The sequence below is a fragment of the Panthera pardus genome, unplaced genomic scaffold, assembly GCF_024362965.1.
Source record: "Panthera pardus isolate Hobbes unplaced genomic scaffold, ASM2436296v1 HiC_scaffold_7, whole genome shotgun sequence".
Lineage (NCBI taxonomy): Eukaryota > Metazoa > Chordata > Mammalia > Carnivora > Felidae > Panthera > Panthera pardus.
Genome location: NW_026527002.1, coordinates 48554045 through 48576490, shown reverse-complemented (window position 1 = coordinate 48576490; position 22446 = coordinate 48554045). Strand labels below are relative to the sequence as shown.

Below are 22446 nucleotides of genomic sequence, written 5' to 3'. Positions count from 1 at the left end.
CCGCCTCCTTCGCTCTCTCCGCTGGCGTGACGTGCTGCCCTGCCCCTCTCACGCTAGCTCTGCGTTGGGGTCTCTCCGCTTAGTTACCACGTACTTGCGCCCGTCCCGGAAGTGGGCTGGCCTCCCCCTGAGGTTTCTGCTCCTAAGGGGTGACCGTCGCCAAGGTGGCGGTCACTGCATCCCGGCCCACCTCCGCGGCCCTGGGCGTGGTATCAGCGAGCCCTGGGACTATGACGGGTCAGGGCCAGTCGGGATCAGGGTCGTCGGTGGGGAGCACGATATTCCGCCACGTCCGGTACGAGAATCTGGTAGCGGGCGTGAGCGGCGGGGTTCTGTCCAACCTCGCGCTGCACCCGCTCGACCTCGTGAAGATCCGCTTCGCCGGTAAGAGGCCACTCAGACCCCGGGCTCCTTATCCTTGCTGGTATCCCGAACTGGGTGATAAAAGCGCAAAAGGAAGCCTTGCTCCCCCCTGCCTCCTTCATACTACCAAGCGAGCGTTAAAGAAAATGCTGTTCTGGCTCACCTGGAACTAGGTTTGAGGAAGGGGAGCGTGGGAAAGGGATCGGGCCGCCGTCGTCCCGCTCCCCGAATCTAAGGGATGGAGAGCAGGGGTAGAAAAGCCTGAGACAAGTTCATATTGGGTACGATGCGGGACTCAACGCCTGATTTGTAAAATAAGAAAAAGATTGTCACGTTTTAGGGCTTAGCCCTCACACGTGCAAATCATTCACCCTTGGAGGTACTTTGAAATCTTAAGGTAGCCACGTGTTTGGCAGTTGCGGAACCGTTGCTTAGAGTAGGGCGTAATCTTCAGCATACGGGATAGGATTCTCTTGAAGGTTTTTGGTGTTTTATAGTGTGGTACAAGATCCTATGAAGGAATAGTTAGCTCGAATCCAAATACTGTGTTTTAAATTTACGTTTCTTGAATTAAGTGCATTGAGTTAAGTGAATCTGAGTTTTTGCAAAGTACTTTAGAAGTTAAACTCAACAGTAAATTCTGGAGGAGATAGTTTCAGAGAAGGTCTTGATAACTACTGGGAAACTGTTTTCTGACGTTTGGTTTTCTTACTACCACAAGTTCTGCCTTGAGAATTAGGTCTGCAGAAGTGGTCCATCTTCAAGAGTCAGAACAATAATACGTATTGTTCTCAATATTTGTCGACCGCTGTATGGAATACAAAGTACTTAAAGTTCTTGTCCTCAGGGAACTTACAGTGTAAATTATAGGCTTGAGTCTTAGTCACATAAAAGATAATTCTAGACAACATGAAATCAAGAGCAAAATGGAATAAATCCAAATACGAGTAGACTGTCAAGAAAATTATAGATTGCTGATGGCCATCTGTATGGGTCCCATTAGATCTTGAAGTTCCACGTAGAAAGACTGATAATTTGATAGTTGGAAAGAAGACAGGCCATTCTATGAAGGACAGTCAGTGAAAATTATGGAGTATACTCCCTAGAAGAAAACCCAGAAAGGCATGTAACTTCCGTGGAGTTTGTGAAGTGTGCACAAATAAAAATTATAACAAGTAACATTCATTGAGCATTTACTAAGAGCAAGGCAATGAACTTAAAGTTTTTAGTAAATTCTCTGATTTACTACTCTGAACAACCCTGTGAATTTATTATCCCTGTTATACAAATGAAAATAATAGAAGTTGACTAACTTGCTGAAGTCACAAGTTTATAATGGTAGCTGTGGGATTTGAGCCCAGCCAGTCTAATTCTAGAACCCTTTGACTCTTAACCATTCACCATTCTACCTCTAAGAATTCCAAGTAGACAGTGGCTTGAACATGAAGAGAAGAATTTTGGACATGGCTGTAGGCTTGTATGACTCGGTGTCTCTAGGGTTTTGTCTAGGAGAAGAGGTGACAGTTGAAATGATCATGGAGGAATAGTGTTGGCTTGGTGAGTTTAAGATTGTGCTATGAAGAAGATTGTGCATGAAGAAAGGGGATTCATGGTGTCTGAAAAGATCGGTAACCTTCCCATTTCGGGGAAAGTCTTAGGAGACCAGTGTGGCCAAGATTGGCAGGTAAGATAATTGAGATTAGATGGGAAGACAAAATTAAAGATCTAGGAGTCAAAGGACTTTGTCATAATAAAGTGTAAGTGGTGATAGAAAAGGAAAATTTAGGAAGATGAATCAAAATAGTTGATTTGCCTATGTATATATAGTATTGCAAGACCCAGTGGCTTAAACTAATACTTCCTGAATGTTTGCTAGGCATGATTTTAATGGCTTTATATTTATTAACCCATTGTAATTTTTAGAGTTAGGTTCTGTTATTTCTCCCATTTTGTGGATGAGCTAACTCAGCCACAGAGGAATCAAGTAACTGACTCAGGGTCACAGCGTTAAGTGTTGCAGTGGAAGGGGGCTGCAAAGGAAATTTGGTGGCCCGAGAAAAAAGAGAGGAAAATCAGGAGAGTGTGGTGTAAAAGTAGCCCACAAAAGTATGTTTAGGAGGTAGACAGTCGTAGGTGCTACTAAATGGTTGGTGAGAAAGAGAGGACTCCCAAAGTGCTCTTTGGGGTCTTTGGGGCACTTGCAGTAGTGGGGTGGAGACCCAAATCAGATTTCAGTGGATTGGGAGGGACACAGTTCAGACTGTAACAGGTTCTTGCCCTATTTCCAGCCAAATTTCCTACCATCCCTGTATACTGTAGCTATACCAAGTCCCTAATGTTCTCCCGAACAGTGCCAGGCACTGCGGTGCTTCCTTGGATTTACACCAGCTCTTGAGCTTGTCTAGAGATAAACCTTTCTCTCCTTTCCCCAAAGACAAGTTTCTCATCAATCTTCAAGGCTCTATGCTAACGTCTTCTCTCTCATTTTCCCCGTCACTCGACTGCATGTCCCCAGTTCCTTCTGTACAGAACATTTATTTGTGTTTCTTCTGTAATCCTGTAGCACTTCATTTACCATAGTGCTCATAACTTTGCCGTGTTGTTGCTGCTCTGTTTTGTCTTGAAGACTGTATCTGACCTCACGGTCAGGATTTGTGTCCTACTTAAGTTTATATTGCCCCTTTGCCTGGCAATATAAGGAGTCAATAAATAGTTTTTTTTAAATAAAATAATATGCATACAAATGAATGTTTTTCATGTTTAAAGATTTGTCCCTAACTAGGGTAGATAAGATTATAGTATCGGGGTAAGTATAAGGTACAGAATAGTGTTGCCTATTACTGAGTCTAAAAAGTCTTACAAATTAAGTGACTTGTCAAAATAATGAAGAAATCAGTAGTTCATACCTATGAAAAGGCAAAGATGGTTTTTTTATGGTTTTGTTTTTTACCTCAAGAGAGAGATTATGTTGTGACTTTATTATTTAAAGGAAATGGAAAGGTACTTAGGAAAAAAATTATCAGAAGACTAAAAGAAGTGAAATTCAAGAGAAGCATCAGAAAGATTATGAAATACACAGCCAAACATTTCCTGAGAGCTAGTCCCTCTGTTACTTGCTTTTAAATTTGTATAAACTTCCCAACAACCTGTGAGTTAGGGGATATTTATCCCCATTTTTTTTTTTTTTTTTTTAATGAGGATGCTATAACTCAGAAAGATTAAAATCGTGTAGCTAATTAGGGAAGTTAGATCTCAAACCCAGGTCTCCTGACAAAGCCTCATGTACTTTAATCTCATTTCATGGTGTAACATTATCAGGTTAATGATGAAAGAAATTGGCTTTTCTCCCTTTCCCTGGTAATGGTAAACAGTGATTCTCAGCCAGACTCCATTATGCACAATGAAGTAGCAGCAAAGGGGACGGTGAACTGGGCATACTTTTACATGGCTAGAGGACTGTTATTTGTATAAGCTTTCTAGAGGGCAGTTTCAGTATGTATGTATAACCTTTGACCCATATTAATGCCCATTCTAATAGTTAATTCTAAGGATATAGCAATTTGTATGAAATGTTATACAGCATATTCACTAGAGACCTCTTAATAGTAAAAAAGTGAGAACAGCTTTCAGGTCAACTAGGAGAATGATTAACCAAATGATAGGGTATCTATGAGAGGGAAAACCATCATATCATTTTTAAAAATCTTTTGGAGGCCTATTTAATAACAGGAACTCTCACAATATAGTCTTGAGTGAAGAAAAAAGTATGCAAAACTATATATAGTAAAATATCAGTTTTATAAAAATATTACCTAGATTATAAATTTGACATTCTCTTTCATTCCATTTCCATGTAGGTAACAGAAGGCACATTCAAAATAAGATAATTCTGGGGCATGGGGGGTGCTTGAAAAGACTATTTACAAAGATATGAGATTATAGCAGAACCACTGGGAATACTGCAATATTCTGGAGCTAGAAAGAGCTTGGGCTCTTGCCACCTGAAGGGCCAAAGGTCAAAGGGAGAAAGTCATTGAGAGAGGGCCACCTTGAGAGGAGCCGTGACTGTCAGTAGAGAAGTTCAGTCCAGGGGTGCCTGGGTGGCTCAGTTGGTTATGCGTCTTGAATTTGACTCTTGATTTTGTCCTAGGTCATGATCTCACAGTTTGGGAGGTCGAGCCCCTCATGGGGCTCTGCGCTGAGAACGCAGAGCCTGCTTGGGATTCTCTCCTGCCCCCTCTCTCTAAATAAATAAATAAACGTTAAAAAGAGTTTTCTTCTGAATTTACCTCCTTAATATGACTGTGTGATGTCTATGTTTATATGTGATTCGGGGCTAGAACTTTCCTCTCACCTAATTTTGTGCCTTTACTGCAGTGAGTGATGGATTGGAACTGAGACCAAAATATAAAGGAATTGTGCATTGCTTGACTACCATTTGGAAACTTGATGGACTACGGGGACTTTACCAAGGAGTAACCCCAAATGTGTGGGGTGCAGGTTTATCCTGGGGACTCTACTTTTTCTTGTGAGTAGATCTGGAAGATTTTACAGTATTAAAAAGAAACTTTGTTTTTAGTGATTTTACATTTCAGTTGATGAAGCAAGATGAGTCCTTTAATCAGTTTCTTTGAATGGGAAGGGTCAGAAAGAGCACAGTGTTTATTTCATTCTCTGTCAGCTATTATCAGAGGCATTTGGTCTGGAAGAAAGTTCTTAATAGGAAGAAGGTGAAAGGGTGAGATGGAGAAATGCTCTTACCTACAGAAGCCACTTCTGTGAGTTGAGTTCAGGAAGATGCCTTACCAAAATACTTCGGATTCCTGATGAAGTAAGAAAGCCGAGGAGGACAGGCCTCGGAGGAGGACAGGCCTCGGGGTCCCCATAAGAACACATACCAAGGGAGCTCCCTCTTGGGAACAGAAAGTAAAAAGCCAGTGCCTGGCTAAAAGAGTTTGAGGCACATCCCATCTTGCCTCTTAACTTGACCTGCACCGTCATCTTCCCTCCTTCATCATTTCCTTCCTCCCTCACCTGTCAGGTCTCCTCACCGTCCTCATGTCCATTGCAGAAGCCACTGAAAGCACCTGTGACAGGTACATTGAGCTTAGTGAGTGTGCCCGAGTGTGGGCATTCCACAGATGCCTCTAATAATTTGAAACTGAATCCAGGAATGGAGAGGCTTTTCTTTGTTTTAATACATGGCATTTTTAAGAGAACATCAATACCTGGTCTATCGGCCTTTTTCTCTTTTGTGTTACATATTCGACTTGCCCTCCAATACTTTTATGGCAGTATGCAAACCACAACCTGAAGATATTTTTAAGTGAATGCAAAGTAACATTTAACCTTCGTATGGTTAAAAAATGTATTTTTCTGCAGTTCTAAGACAAACCTAGATGTGAAACTATACATATAAAATTTCTTCTTTTATGAATTTGGAGTTGTGTAGGCTCTCCAAAGAGAGTTTCTAAGGACAAGCCCTATGAACGCAAGGTGTGTGTAATGAGAATTTCTTATAAAAGTATGCTTGTTTCATGTTAGAATGGTATTGGTAGAGTTTGGAAGGCTTTTTGTAGCTGAAGTCTTCTTCCCAGAGGAAAATGGAAATTGGAGCTAGAGAGAATAGGCTGATTCGACTTCTCTGCTGAGAAACATTGGGTGGCCTCTCGATTTTCTGCCAAGTAAAGCCCAAATGTCAGTGTGCCACTCAAGTGTGATTCAATTTTCCATCTTCTCCCTCCACCCTTATTACAGCCTTTGCTCATGTTCATCTGTTTCCCTGTTGAAACTACCCGTCTCCGTGCCCGGCCAGTGCCACCTCCTACACAAGCCTTCTGTGATCTCAGCCGTAGTTTCTCAATCTCTTATGACACCGTCTGTATTGTCTTTATTATGATTACTTGTGTGCTGCTTATGGTCCTTGTAGTCTGCTCCATAGTCCCTGAACATATCGTTTTGTCTTGTGTGCCCAATTGCCTCACCACTGCTACAGCCTTCCCCCTCCCAGTTTTCCTATTGTTTTTCTTAAGTGATGAGTACGTGATGAAAATATTTTGCATGTGTAGTGCTACCCATATACATTTGCAGGAAGGGGTGGCAAACTCTTACGGTAAACCATTTCCAGCAAATCCACTCTTGAAACTGTGCTTGCCTTGGGCATGGACGTTTACTTTTGGGGTACTGCTGTTAAATTACACACATTTTCAAACAGACTTTACTGCTTTGTGATACCTATTCAAATATTTATCAAACTGCTCATGTTTAATTCTTTTAGTTACAATGCCATCAAATCATACAAGACAGAAGGAAGAGCTGATCGTTTAGAGGCAACAGAATACCTCGTCTCGGCTGCTGAAGCTGGTAAGGCAGTGTGTGAAATATAAAACATCAACTTTTTTATTTTTGAGAGAGAGAGTGCATGCAGAGGACAGGCAGAGAGAGAGGGAGACACAGAATCCGAAGCAGGCTCCACTCTCCGAGCTGTCAGTACAGAGCCCGATGTAGGGCTCACACCCACAAACTGCAAGATCATGACCTGAGCCAAAGTCAGACTCTTAACCAACTGAGCCACCCAGGTGCCCCTAAAACATTAACTTCTAACTTGATTTTCACTTTGGGTTTTTGTTTTATTTGCCTTTTCCCCCCTTTGAACGGTAGAGTTTAATTATGCTTATCTATCTGATCAGTTATCACATGGAATATCTTAGAAAGCAACTGTTCTTATTGGTTACTCTGGACAGATTGCAAGAATTTTAGTTATCACAAAGGAAGTAAAATTTAGAAAAGTTACAACTTCCTGATAGTTTAAGATAATTTGGTATATTTTCTTCAATTAAGGTATAATTTCAGTTTTTAAATTAGACAGTTTAGTACCCTTGTTTAACTGCCTCATGGATGTGTAATATTTCAAAGAGAGAAGCAAAGTAGGACTCATGTCTTTATAACTCATACTTTGACACCTTATTTACTGATAGCTCTCGTCCGAACAAAATCTCATTTTGAATACCTAGCTGCTAGCACAGACCTGAATTACCATGGGACTTAATAAATGTTTGAGGAATAACGGACTATTGAGGAAACTCAGCAAATGGAAAACTTAACATATACAAAATTGTCACTTTCTGTAAAGAATGTAAAATTTATTTTATAGTTCTCTAATTTTTGAGATGCGTAGCTACTTTGAATGGATTTGAGGAGGGCTGTGGGAAAGTCGGGGTGGATATGCGTGCACATGCAGAGATTATTGAGGTGTTGGATTCCTGGTCCTTTTCCCCTGATCATCAGCCCATCTGGGTCATACCATATCCTTCTCCTAAATGTTTATATCTGCTGTCAGAGTCTGCTTCCCAGGACTTTCATTGTTTCTCTACTCCAGGCTGTATTGGTTAAGAGCCAGGATGTCTCTGCTGTCCTCAACACCTCAAAAGGAAAGCATTTCACATTTCCAGCTCCCTTTTAATCTACTTCCCACTAACTGAGGAACTTTTTCTGACCACCAAAACTATGGCTACGCTTTAACCCTAAGACTGTGCCTCAGAGACTTGCTCTCACTGTTGTAGGTACAGCCCCTGGGCAACCCCATTGTTTATATTACTGGACTGTCATTAATCTGGATTGTCACAAGTGGCAAATTACCTGTATGCTGAGTAATCTTATTTAAATTTGGTTTTAGGAGCCATGACCCTCTGCATTACAAACCCATTATGGGTAACAAAAACTCGCCTTATGTTACAGTACAATGGTGTTGTTAACTCCTCACAACGACAGTATAAAGGAATGTTTGATACACTTCTGAAAATATATAAGTATGAAGGTGTGCGAGGATTGTATAAGGTAATGACTTATCAATATATTTTGGAAAACCAAACACTGTAACTTCCCTTGGCTCTATTGTCTGAGTTCTGAAAAACCTGTAGTCAGTCCCGAAAAGAGACCAGACTCAGGCAAGAAGCAATTGAATGAAAACTGAAATTCTGGTTTATATAATATGGAAATTGTACTTTCATCTGTTTATCCTCCTTACCGTAAGGTATGTCATCATGACCCTGGTGGGTGCGAGAAGGCCTGTCTAAAATTTGGACAGTAACCATTCACTAAGTCACACATCACAGTCACTCATTCCTTACTACCCTCCCTAGAAACTGTGGTCCCTTGGGAACTTGCTTGGTGCTTAGTTGTTGTGTGTGTGTGTGTGTGTGTGTGTGTGTGTGTGTGTGTGTGTTTATTGTTCCCTGATGAAGTCTTGGGATGATGGGGAGGTTCATGGGGTCCGGAGCTGATGGCCAAGAAAGAATTCTTCAAGAAGTCTTTGGTGCAAAAAGGTGATTTTATTAAAGTGTGGGGACAGGACCCATGGGCAGGAAGAGCTGCATTGGGGTTGTGGGGGGTGACCATTTTATGGAGTTCAGGGAGATAAAGTCAAGAGGGAGTTTCCAAAGAGACTTTCACATGTTGAAGACTTGTCTAGCTAAGGTTATATTTCCCTCCAGCAAGGCATTAACATTAAGACAGTAGGGAGTTCTTGGACTTTAGGCTTTTGATGCGATTGCCTTTTTCTGGTAAACTGGTGGAGATTCTTACCAGTTTAACCATTTGTTGTTTGTCCTTTCTTGGTTTTGGGAAGCCTGGAGTGTCCAAGGAATATCACACATGTCCCACCTGAAACGGGGGATGGGGGGTGGGGCGGGTACTAACTTGTACTTTGCCCTCAGCTTGCCTCATACTCCTTCATCATTCCCTTTAGGGATTTATTCCTGGGCTGTTTGGAACATCACATGGTGCCCTTCAATTTATGGCATATGAATTGTTGAAGTTGAAATACAACCAGCATATCAATAGATTACCAGAAGCCCAGTTGGTAAGATGGTTCTTTAAAAAAAAGGATATCATTGGGGCGTCTGGGTGGCTCAGTCGGTTAATCATCTGACTTCAGCTCAGATCGTGATCTCATGGTTTGTGAGTTCGAGCCCCACGTCAGGCTCTGTGCTGACAGCTCAGAGCCCGGAACCTGCTTTGGATTCTGTGTCTCCCTCTCTCTCTGCCCTTCCCCCGCTAACGCTCTCTCTCTCAAAATGAAAAACGTTAGAAAAAAATGTAAAAAAAAAAGATATCATTTACTTTTGTGGGCATTTAATAGATGCAATTTTATCACGTTTACTTTGGTAATGTTGCTATGATGATGACTACCACTAATTTAATTTATAGTTAAATATTTTATAGGCAAATGACACACAAATATTAATAATAAAACCCCTTATTTGCACAGAGCTTGTGTTAAGGGGGGAAACCATATTTTTCACTTAAAGATCCATTTACATGTTTTCCTATATAATTTTTATTTCTGTATTTTTAAAGAAATCCTGTTTTAAGGAAAAACAAATGTTTTGTGTTGTCATTTTAGAGCACAGTAGAATATATATCTGTTGCAGCACTATCGAAAATATTTGCCGTAGCGGCAACATACCCATATCAAGTTGTGAGAGCTCGTCTTCAGGATCAACACATGTTTTACAAGGGCGTGTTGGATGTAATCACAAAGACATGGAGGTGAGAGTATGCGGTATATCAGAATGGCTCTTAGGAGGTACCTTGCATATCTCAGAATGTCTTGTTGCCATTAGTTTTATAGTAAAGGCCGGCGTGCTGTGGTGAAAACACGGCTGGTGGCCCCTGCTTTTCCATTTCCCATTTACTACATAAAAAAAGACAGACTTAATCTCTCTGAGGCTTGATTTCTTCGTTTGTAAATTTAGAATATCTAGGCTGACAGGGTTGCTATAAGAACCAAATGAGATCTGTACGACAAATTAATAAAATTTAGTGGTTATAAAATACTTGAATGGCATTGAATGAATATAGGAAGTCATAAAAAAACGTAGTTGAATGCAGTTAAGCTGCTACTTGCACAATAACTTGCAAATACTTGTCTCTGTGTATTAAGGAGGTTCTTGTTCTTCAGCATGTAGATAAACGTTTATAGGTAGATATCCCCATGTTTCTCTTTAAAAGGCCAGAGCAGAATATTTAGAATGTTTAAATTTAGTTCACTGAATATTTATCGAGAACCCAAGTGACAAGTTCCTACTCTAGGCATTAAGGAAATAAAGTTTTATTTTATGGGTGCTATATTTAGTGTTGTCTGCCATTTATCTAAGCTGTAAGATTGTTAATGCCTATATTAGATCAGTTAATACTCTTGCATGTTTATACATTTAGAGACATTTGAAAGATTATCATTAAAGCACTACTCAGTTTTGAAGTGTCCCTACCCTCTCTTCCCGAGTCAGTCCACGGAAGGAATGTAAAATGGCTCATAAACTACCTTGCTTCAGGATATTGAAAACATGGACTACAGTCACAAGGAGGTTTGACTGCTGGTTCCATGCCATATGTCAATTAAGCGTTTGTGTCTTCAGGCCAGCTATGTAGGAAATTAAGCATTTATCTATGTTTCCTTTTAAAGGAAAGAAGGCATCGGTGGATTTTACAAAGGAATTGCCCCCAATTTGATTAGAGTGACCCCAGCCTGCTGTATTACTTTTGTGGTATATGAAAATGTCTCACATTTTCTACTTGACCTCAGAGAGGAAAAAAAAGTAAGCTAGAAGAAGATCATCTCAATTCGTCTGCTTAACGCGGCAGTTGCTCCTTTGTGTTTGAGGTATAAACCTCAGAAGAATGCTGCACAGCAACATGGTTCATAATGGAAATTGGTGTATAATCATTAGAAGTCAAAGAACTGCTAAGACTTTGCAATGTTGTTTTGCTCTTTGCCTTCCCCATATGTTTGGGACTTGGCTACCTCTGCCAGAAATGGCTCCCATCCACATGACAGTAAAACTGACGTCAAGTGGAGAATTTCACAAATTTCTCTATTTTAGTGTTCAAGTAGAAGCTGATCACAGCATTTGCTAAATGGATTAGATGAATGTGCTTCTTTTTGTGAACTCATTTGCCTGGATCGGCTTTAAAATCAGTCTGTGTGCAATAGCAAGAAAATGGCTTCTGAAAAGAATTGTCGTTGTTTCAAGAGTAAATTAAACTTGAAGGATTTGCTGGAAAAATTGTTGCTTAAATCCAGACCATTTTTGAATTGGGAAATTTTGGTGAGGGGAAAAAAAAACAACAACACCGTAAATGTGCGTTAGTTTAAATTCAGTTGGAACGTGCTAACTAGGGAAATTTGAGACGTATATACTTCTCTTCGTTTGAGAAATATATTTGTTGTCATTCTGTCATTAATTTTTTCCCTGGGGGCTCTTCCATAATTTAAAATGTAATTGTGGATCCAGTTATTATATTTTTTGACATTGGTACTTGGTATTTCTTAAACTTAACAAAATCTGAACTCAGATGCAGCTGTGTCTGCCCTTATTTAGAATATTTGGCTGTAAGTCACTAATTGGCTATTAATCACTAATAGATCACCTCACACACATACTGGAATGATTGGGATCTGTATGTTGAGAAACTGTGTGGAAATGGGAAACTTTAACTTCTTATTTCAACTATGAGATGTATGGGTCCAGATCCCAAATAAACGATTAGTCTAGATTAGTTGCTCATATTCAGGTTTAAATACAGGTTACACTAATGGCCATTATTGATTTAACTTTTATGAGTCATTATAAATATCTATAAAAGCCTGTCCCCAAAGGATGCCAGAATAATATTTTTATTTATCATAAACTTCTATGAATGCTGTTGCACTTCCATCTAGTTGTAAATAAAACATTGTGGTTTTCAAAACCATATTTAAATGGTTCTTTGAAGATAGGTCTATTTTTTATATTTTGAAAATGGCATTGTTCTAAAAATGTGGAACAGTAAGTAATTGTATTTACTATAATCTCTTGTAACATGCACAGAAATACTTTATAAATTAAATGTGATGTATTTTTTCATCCTTCTGGGTTTACTACTATAATTCATCTGAATCCCTGACGTTAGTCCCTATACAAAATACTGGCTGCAGTTGCTGTTTGGAATTTTAGAGGTAGTGCCATTATTTGAATGCTTCTTGTGTACCCCCAAATTAATAAAACATAATTTCTGTCTTCTAAGAGCATATAAGTTTGCAGAATAAATAAATAAATAAGTGTTAAATAACTCCAACCCTAGATGAACGGGCAAGAAGATTTCTACAAGGCCCTCTAAGGGTTCTGAGAAAAGAGAACTCATTCAACAACAAATCGTAACTGAGTTCTTGCTCTGTGCCAGGTATGTTACCAAGCACTGAAGATACAGCAGGGAATAACCCAGACATCATTCCTGCCCTCAGGGAATTTTCATTTTAGTGTGAGTGACAGAAAACAAATATATGCATAGTACAGTTTCAGATATTAAATGCTATAAATAGAACTAAAACAGTTGGGAATAGTGTTGCTATCTTAGGATGGTTAGAGTAAGGAAAGATCTCTTTTGAAGGGGTAGTGTTTGAAACATTTTGAAAGAAGTGAGGAAAGCAAACCACTATGGGATAGAGGAAACAGTCTTCTAGGCAGAGAAAATAGGAAATACAGAGGCCCTGAGGCAGGAATTAATTTGGCTAGAGGGAAGGAGTGAGGTTAGGGTGGCCCATACTGTGTGGTGGAAAAGAAATGCAGGATTGGCTTCAAATTTCAGCTTTCCCCTGTGCTGTTTGGCCTCAGGCCAATAGTTCACCTCTCTGTCTCAAGTTCTCTCATATGTAAAATGGTGATTTGATTTGTTCTTTGTGGATAAGGAGGATATGAGGATGCTTGGGCTAGTGATTTATTGAGGGAGTGCTCTTAGGAGACTCTAGAAGATGAGGAAGAAGTTTATCATCACCCTGACCCTATGGGACAATGCACTGTGTGTTGGACCACAGAGGTTGTCCTGCCCTGAGGTGAGAGCCTGGGCTATTATGTTCTTACATCAGGCAGAAGAGGGAAGGCTAGGTCCCTTTCCTCAGTCGAGAGCAATCCTCCAAAATAAGGTGAAGGGGAGGGGACAGCTGTTAACAGCTGGGATATGGGTGCACCAACCCTGTAAAAGGAATTTGGTGGGTCAACAGCATCTACAAATGAGGCTATTAAAAGTATGTAGCTCATAGGATTATTGATCAGATTAAATGGATTAATCCATGTAAAGTGTTTAGCAGTGTCCCTGGGCCAAAAAACATTAGCATGGGCCAGATCTTCTAGCCCATGGTCAGGGGTTTAGATTGTGGGGGAGATCATTCTAGTGATTGTATGAAGAAACAATTAGGAGGGGCCCCTGGGTGGCTCAGTCGGTTGAGCATCCGACTTCAGCTCAGGTCATCATCTCACAGCTCATGGGTTCGAGCCCCGCGTCAGGCTCTGTGCTGACAGCTCAGATCCTGCTTCAGATTCTGTGTCTCCCCCTCTCTCTCTGCCCCTCCCCCGCTGGTTCTCTCTCTCTCTCTCTCTCTCTCTCAAAAATAAACATTAAAAAAATTTTTTTTTAAAGAAACGATTAGGAGACAGACAAGAAACAGGGTTACTAACTAGTTAGGAAGCTTTCACAAATACCTAGTCAAGACCTGGTGGGTAGCGTGGACCTGGTTGATGGGAGTTGGAGGTAGTTTATAGCTTGGGGGTGGGGGGGGGGGGAGACTAGAGCAGGCTTCATGGAAGGGAAAACTTGAAGCTTGGCCTTGAAGGTAGAGATTTCAAAGGGAACCACGGGGGAAAAAAGAAAGCATAGGTGACCTGTCTTGAGCAGTGTGTTGTCAATGTGGTAATAAAAGGAAGAAATGGAAGAGACAGCTGAAAGATTGGGACCAGAACATGAGAACTTTCAGAGTCTCGCTAAATGTGTTTGGGTTTTAGGTGATGGATAAAAGAGAAGTGAGTCTCAGAACAGAGAGACCCGGCTACATCTTAGGGGTGACAGAAGAAGACCAATCAGATAAGAGGAGCAAACTCTGAGGGAAGGGGTTATCAACGGTGTAAATATTCTAGTGGGTTGAAGATGAGTGTCACTGATAACTTTCAGCAGATTCAAATTGTAGAGGCTGAAGACAGATTGCAAGCAGCTAATCTGGGTGGGGCAGATTGCAAGTATCCATTTCACTCTAGGCTCGCTCTTGGATTTCAGCAGATAAAGGAAAGGTAGAGAACTTTAGCTTGAAAGAAAGTGCTGGGAGTCTAGGAAGGGGTGCAGGTGGTGGGGTAGGGGGGGAGGTTGGCCAAGGGAAAACCAGAACATGATTGTAAGAATGCTTGAAGATTAAGATACGGACCAAAAGAAAGCTTGTCGGAGCTCTGCATCAGAGAACGAACATATGGTAGAATGTGAACCCAAGATTGTGTTGGGTGCCATGCCTTGTGAAAGGTTATATTATGTTTCCTTATGTGCTTTTGTAATATGGCAATTTTAGAAAGTCATGTTTTTTAAACACCATACTAGAAAAAGGGTACCGACTAAAAAATATGTTCGAGTTCATGAGGCACCAGAGCAAGGTTTGTCTTTTGAATGTGGACACGTCACCGAATGTAAAATCCTCCAGGTAGAGTATGATTACCCCTTCAATAGCAAGGCCTCTTTGGTGATTATAAAATTGCTTACAGAAATAAAATACCGTGAAATGATTTATTTAACCTTTGTCTTTTGTAAAAATGTGTTATTTAACATGCAGAAAATATGAGGTTTTGGGTTACTTTGGGTTGAGTCTTGAATTTCTTTTCAAATGAGTGAATAAGAAACAGACTGTGAAAGTACCTGTCATGAATACCTCTTATTGGCTGCTTGGCATCTGTTTTTCTTCCTTCTGAGACTAGTAGCTGGAATTTCTTGTCAGAACCTCCCCACTCCCTCCGTTCTCACCTTTGAGATTTAGACGGAATTGGCCTCACCTGCCCCAGAAGATGGCCCTGATGAGCAGAGCCAATCTGAATGTGCAATCTCTGTTCATAATGAATGTTTGGAATTGACACAATTACCTAAACTGGTCCAGTCAGAGTCACTCTTAAAAGCTATTTTTTTTTTTCTGTGTATAGTGACAAAGATTCTCTCTCTGCTGTTTCACAACTTAGGATTTGTGTAATTCACAGCCCTCCTCAAAGCCAATTTAAGATCATGAGTTGGGGAAAGGAAGTTTGTCCAAAATGGAGCCAACACCAAAGAGAGGACAATAAGAATTGAAAGAAAAGAAACTAGGTCATAAGTCATGTTATAGGAGATTCTAGATCCGTTCCGACCCCTAGCTACATGTACCTCTATAGTTTCCCATTGAGTGAACCAATAAATTTCCTTTATTTTTTAAGCCACTCTAAGGTCTGTTACTCACTGCAACTGAAAACTTCCCCGATGACACAGAATCTGTGATCCAGTCCCTGAAGTCTATAGGTCATTTGCCCATCAGCTATCATGATGTTGAAATCTTGTTTCTATGGAAATTGATGTCACCTTTAGGAAAAAGCACTTTGTGATCCTTCCATATGTTGTATAGGTTCTTGAAAATGTTTATATCTTTAATAGAAAACATTGTTACTTAATATTTATAAAAAAAAGTATTCAACTCACTCTGAAAAGCATAAAAGAGGAAGACTGACCAGGAGACTTAGATAAAATCTGCTTACAGTAGAAGGCCCAACTGTACAAAAGATAGATGATTTGAAAGTTGTCCCCAGTATATTTTCTGACATCAGATATTACAAGATTTTGTGTTTATATTGAGTTTCACTATATGTTAATTGTGATGTTAGGCTTGTTCTATTCAAGGCTAGAAAATAATAAAACTAATTCACACCCGGCATGTCAAAAAAGCAACAAGATGCTTTTGTTAAAGTGATTCACATTAACCTCTTTCCCACCCAGGTTTTAAACTAATTCATAAATATACAAGGTAAGCGGAGCATGAAATATTATCCTTAGTAGTAGTAAGGCTGAAATTAGAGAATGAGACTTCTGTGTCTGTGGGAAAGAGGCCTTCCTTAAACCAAACCTCAGAGGCATACAGATATACCTATCCAGCCACAGACAGCACTGAACCAAGACTCTTCTTACAGCCTGTCCTTGTACAACACAGCAAGGAGAAATGGGGCTGAAGTCATGCTCTCTGTGAGCAGCTTGTCCCCCAAGAGGAGAGAAAGAAAGCACCACTCATGCTCCCTTCCTTGTCCCCAACTCCAACCAGGTAAGTCACACCTGTCAAGTCTAAGTCCAACCCGGAGACAGAACAGACAGCAAATTTAACCAGGAGAAGATTAGGTAAATGCATTATGGGAACTCTAAACAGTACCCGAAGGCCGAGAGAGAGTAGCCAAGGAAGGACAAGCTTGGAAGAGGGTCCCCTCTGACATTCAGACTTCTTGAAGAAGGTGCGCTTGCAAAGCACTGGATGATGAGAAACTCTGCTGGGTTTCCTGGGCCTGAGCTGGTTTAGAATTACCTGACAAACAGGAAATGATCCCCAAGGACACAAGCAAGCCAAGGCTAGTGAGCAGGTTGCCAGGGAAGTTGGGACATTTTTGCAGGTGCAAAACCAGGGCAGACTTTGTTCACATTGGAAAGGCTACAGGAACAACTCTGTAGGGGCAAGCAAGCCGAGACTTATGGATGGGCGCACTGAGGAGTCAGGGGCGCTGCCACAGCAGAAGCCAGGACTCTGTGGTGACCCTCTCAACAGCAGCAAGATAATTAGGCCTCTTGGGGTGGGGCTGCAAGGTAGTTAAAGGACTGCATTCTGGATATGCAACTGGAGCAAGGCACCACCAGACAGACACACACCCTACTGACACGAGCAAGAAAATGCAAATGGCAGCACTCTGAAACCAGGAAGACCAGCTTCCTTCTGCGATGTTCCTCTAGTATGCTCTACTTAACGGGGTTATTCTTTTTTTTTTTTCCTTTTCTTTTTTGAGAGTGCAAGCAGGGGAGAGGGAGGGAGAGAGAGAGAGAGAGAGAGAGAGAGAGAGAGAGAGATTCCCAACCTGGCTCCACACTCAGCGCAGAGCCCAACATAGGACTCGATCCCACAACCCTGGGATCACAACCTGAGCCGAAATCAAGGGTTGGATGTTCAACTGACTGAGCACCCAGGTGCCCCATTGATAGGCTCATTCTAAAGGAGAAAGAGAGTCCAGTCCATTGTCACAGAGTAGGTACTGAAGAATGAATTTAGAGCTCCGAAGTAATAAATGGATAAGTAGCCTTTTGAGTATTTGGCTTCCATTTGCACCCTTTTACACACAATCTAATTCCTGCCCAACAACAAAGCAACTAACTCTGTATTTTAGCCCAGCATGATAGAGCTATCCTGATAGGTGAAGTGCTTGCTCTTCCCCCAAATGAGAAAACACAAAGCACAACAGTCAGTGAATCCATTGCTGGATATATTAATTCCTCCTCAAATTCAGTCATGGTCCCACTGAATATTTTCTTAACTGAAGATTACATTGTAAAGTTGACCTCCACCAACTTTTATATAAAATAAAAATGGGAAGGGGAGAAAGGGAGAAAAGGATTAGCCCCTATAAATAAACATGCATAGAACAAAGAGAAAATATCCAAAGTTACCACAGTCTTGGTTTCTGTCATTGTTCACAAGGTCATAGTTGAGATCTATAGCTTCTGCCTTTACCCATTCCACATTTTCCTTGACCACAGCCAGAGCTCACAGTTCTGGGTTCTTTACCTGGTGAAGTAGATCCAAATCCTCCTTCCCAAAAGGTCTGGGTCCTCAATCACTCTGACTTTTTTGGTTCCTGTAGCTTTCCATTAATCGTGGGCATGGAGGAGAACCTGGGAAAGTCTCCTGCGTTCCAAACATAGTCCTTGCTTCCACCAAAGCAGCAAACAATTTCCCTTGGTAATTGGGAGCCGTCAGTAAAGTCAATAGATTAACCTGTTTTTCACCTGTTGGTTCAGTGGTCTAAAGAGTGCAAAATGGTCAGGTGGCAGTCTGTGTATACGTAGGCTTCTAACACGGACTCCATGATCCCTGCCCCCTGATGTAAACAACCTATTTCTGCTTATGTATCTTTGGGACCAGTAAATATATCTGGATATAAACTCCCATGACTATGTTATATGGCAAAAGGAATTTTATAAGTGTAATTAGGGTCTGTAATCAGTTGGCTGTAATCCAAAAGGAGATTATTCTGGGTGGGTCCAACCTACCTAATAGGCAACCCTTAAAAGCTGAAGCACTCTCTTGCTGGTCTGGAAGAAAAACAGCCATGTTGTAAGAGGAGGGGCCACATATCCAGCACCTGGGAGGGACCTTTAGGAGATGAAAGGAGTCCTCAGCTGACAGCAAGAAAACAAGGTTTTCTTAACAACACGACTGCAGGGAATCAGATTCTGCTAACAATCACATAGCTGAGAAGAGGATCCTGAGCCTCAGATGAGATGACTGAGCCAACACTTTCATTTCAGCCTGGTGACACTGTGAGCAGAGGACTCAACTAATCTGTACCTCGACCCTTGACCCACAGAAACCATGAGACAGATAAATTTGTGTTGTTTCAATCTACTACATTAGTTGTGCAGCCAACAGAAAACTAGTACAGTCTCATCTTCCAATTCAGTGGAACTATTGTTGTGTCCCTGGCTGGAATTCCCCGCAGGGAGAATAAGATCTCCAAACCGGCAGAGTTCAACATTGTCAGCAAGGGAAGCAAAAAATCTGCAAATGAGTTATTAGGTATAATAGTGAGAGAAGCTATTCTCATTTCGAGTGCTTGCATTCTGGCTACAGGAGAGAGAACAGCACGTAATGATTTCTGGTCCAAGCATGTACTGCAACTTGTAAGACAGAGCCCCATCCTTTTAGGATATTGTCTGCCAACTGGTACCATGATGAGTCCTCAGTCAGCCATTTCACCTTTCATTTAGACTAGCCTGATAGTCTAATGTATGAGCTATGTGGTAATGCCAGTTAATTCCATGGGGTGAGCCCGATTGTTGCACTTCTCTGTTGTAAAATGCGGTTTCTGGATCCGAAGCAGTGCTGGGTAGAACGTCATGAGAGTGGTTAAGGCATTCTGTGAGTCCATGAATGGTATCATGGGCACAGAGAGCAATCTATATCCTGAATATATGTCTATTTCCATGAGAATGAATCTCTCCCCTCCAGGGTAGAAGAGGTCCACTAAGTGGCTCACTTGTCCCCTCAGGGAATGGTGCCAGTGTTACATACTCAATGCTAGTCTCTACTCAGCAGTAACACTAGCCAGTCCAGCATTTTTTTTTTTTTTTTTTTTTTTTTAAGAAAGAGAGAGAGAGGGAGAGAGTGCTCAAGTGCATGAGAGTGTGGGGAAGGGGCAGAGAGAGAGGGAAAGAGAATCCTTAACAGGCCCCTCGAGAAACATGGAGCCCAACATGGAGGCTTGGCGAGGGGTCCGATCCCACGACCTTGAGATCACGACCTGAGCCGAAATCAGGAGTCAGACGCTCAACCGACTAAACCACCCAGGTACTCCATCAGGCTAGCCTTTAAGATTCTGTGTTGTTGAACATAGCCTCCATCTTTGCCACCATGGCTTCTTTGTTCGTGGGTCCATTGAACCAGCACTGGAGTGGCTGGGGAAAGAAGCTGACATTGACAGTGTGTTATTTTGTCCGTCTCAGTATTAACAGCCTCCTCTGCAATGGACATCCTTTGATAGGCATTCACATGGGACATAAATATCTTCACAACCTTTGCCAATTCAAAGACGTCTGAACTAATGTTCTTGTCCCCACCCAAAATGTCCTTAATCCCAGTCCCATTTCTCAAAATTTTTACCCATCTTGGTTAACTTCTGTCTTCAACATTATTTTATCAAGATTCCTTCTCACCCTCTTTTCCTTTCCAGATTATTCTGAAGCAAATTCCAGACATCATATCACTTTACCTTAAATATTCCAGTATTATTATCTTTAAAAGATAAGCACTATTTAAAAATAACCACAATATGGGGCACCTGGTGGGCTCAGTCAGTGGAGCATGGGACTCTTGATCTCAGCGTTGTGAGTTCGAGCCCCACCTTGGGCATAGAAATTACTTTAAAATAAAATAAAAGAAAAAAAGAATTTAAAGGGGCACCTGGGTGGCTTAATCGGTTGGGTGTCCTATCTCAGCTCAGGTTCGTGAGTTCAAGACCCACATTAGGTTCTCTGCTGTCAGTGCAGAGCCTGCTTCAGATCCTCTGTTCTGACCCCCTCTCTGCCCCTCCACCACTCATGCTCTTTCTCTCAAAAATGAATAAACATTTTAAAAAAGAAGTTAAAAAATAGCCACAATACTTTTATCACACCTAAAAAATATGTAATTATTTGATATCAAATATCCAGTTAGTGTTCAAATGTCTTCAACTATCTCAAGCATCCAAATAAAGTAAAAACATCTAAATGGATTGAGATGATAGTAAATCTCTTTTAATACATGTTTTTTCTTTCTCTTTTCTTGCAGTTTATTTGTTGAAGAAACCAGGTTGTCTTTCAAGTTTCCCATAGTCTAGATTTGCTATGATTCTGTCATGTCAATTAGCATGTTCTTCTATCCCTTGTATTTCCTAAAATCTAACGGCTATATCTGGAGACTAAATCAATCCAAGTTTGATTGTTTCTTGGCAAAACTACTCCTTGAGTGGTGTTACGTATTTTCATTAAGAGATACATAGTCTGGTGCCTCACTTTTTGGAATGTTATCAGTCATTGATGATCGTTGCCAGATCTCTTAATACATGAGGGGTTGAAAATTTGATATTCTAATTCTATCACTCTTCATTTGTTACCTATGCCAATACACCCTATAAAATACTATAAAACACACACACACACTTTTATAAGGGGAAATGTCCCTTCATCAACAGTTTGGTTACCCAGAAATACAGTTCATATAGAGAAAGCAGAATAAATGCTTGGTTTTTTCCTATTTACCAATTTTCACAGTGACAAGTTGGTTTCCTGGCATCCTCCAGGTTGACCAATGAATTTTATGTTCATCTCATTATGAACTCCTGCATTAAAACACATTTGACGTGTTGCAAACCATTGTCATTATTTTTTTTTATTTAAAAAAAAACCTTTTTTTAATGTTTATTTATTTTTGAGAGAGGGAGAGACAGAGTGCAAGCTGGGGAGGGGCAGAGACAGAGAGGGAGACACAGAATCTGAAGCGGGCTCCAGGCTCCAAGTTGTCCGCACAGACCCCAACGCGGGGCTCGAGCTCACGAACCGTGAGATCATGACCTGAGTGGAAGTCGGACGTTCAATCGACTGAGCCACCCAGGCGCCCCAAACCATTGCCATTATTATCTTTACTGATCCTTAAATTGTATTATCTTTGCCAGTGGGAATCAATTCAAGTTGGCTCTTGGCTCCTTTTCAGTTATCTTTCATAGTTGCCTTGTTTTCCACTATGCCAAGATGTTCCAGACTCATACTGCACACTTCCTGCCCCAGAGCTGAAATCACCCATTTCTCCAAGCAGCCTTAGTTCCTTTTAGTAGGAAATGGAATGTGTTACTAGACTGGTCATCATTTCTAGGTCATTGTTTGCAGGCCAAAAACTAGGAGACTTTGTTATTGTTTTTTGTTTGTTTTGTTTTTTTGGTTTTTGTTTTTAAGAGAGAGAGAGAGAGCACGTGCATGTGCACATAGGTGAGGGAGGGGCAGAAAATCTTAAGCAGGCTCCATGCTCAGTGTGGAGCCCAACTCAGGGCTCGATCTCACAACCATGAGATCATGACCTGAGCCCAAATCAAAAGTCGAGTGGTTAACCAATTGAGCCGTCCGGGTGCCCCTGTTGTTATTGTTTTATAGCCTTATTTAAGATAAAGTACTTTAGTGAACCAGGATTCACTTAATTTTATCAGTCTGATACCTGTACTTCCTTCATCATGAATTCTTTCTGATGACCTCAGCCACAGGTAATACAACATCCTTTGAATTATGCCAACCCCTTCAACAACTTTTATGACAATCAACATATTGATCTTTGATTTAATGTTAATTGTGTATATATTTTATCCTCCCTATCAATTGGAAGTAAGCAGTTGGGAGGGCAGAATTCACATCTTTTTATTCTTTGTTAGAGATAAAATTCCTAAAGTACTCGTTAATGTATTTCCTGACACGTAAATACCCCCCTTTCCTTTATACGCC

The 22446-nt window shown here is 40.9% G+C and overlaps 1 protein-coding gene across 3 annotated transcripts; it reads left to right on the top strand.

Moving 5' to 3' along the window:
- Positions 1 to 106: 106 nt before the first annotated feature.
- Positions 107 to 21330, top strand: SLC25A32 (solute carrier family 25 member 32). 3 transcript variants are annotated; one of them, XM_019467935.2, is made up of 7 exons: positions 107 to 384; positions 4741 to 4891; positions 6641 to 6726; positions 8039 to 8199; positions 9110 to 9223; positions 9767 to 9912; positions 20750 to 21330. In XM_019467935.2, the coding sequence occupies exons 1-7, from the start codon at positions 231 to 233 to the stop codon at positions 20796 to 20798; spliced, it is 861 nt and encodes a 286-aa protein (XP_019323480.2). In that variant the 5' UTR covers positions 107 to 230; the 3' UTR covers positions 20799 to 21330. The 3 variants fall into 3 exon arrangements, with proteins under 3 accessions (XP_019323480.2, XP_019323479.2, XP_019323481.2); XM_019467934.2 differs by lacking the exon at positions 20750 to 21330 and adding an exon at positions 10829 to 14942; XM_019467936.2 differs by lacking the exon at positions 20750 to 21330 and adding an exon at positions 10582 to 10817.
- The last annotated feature ends 1116 nt before the right edge of the window (positions 21331 to 22446 follow it).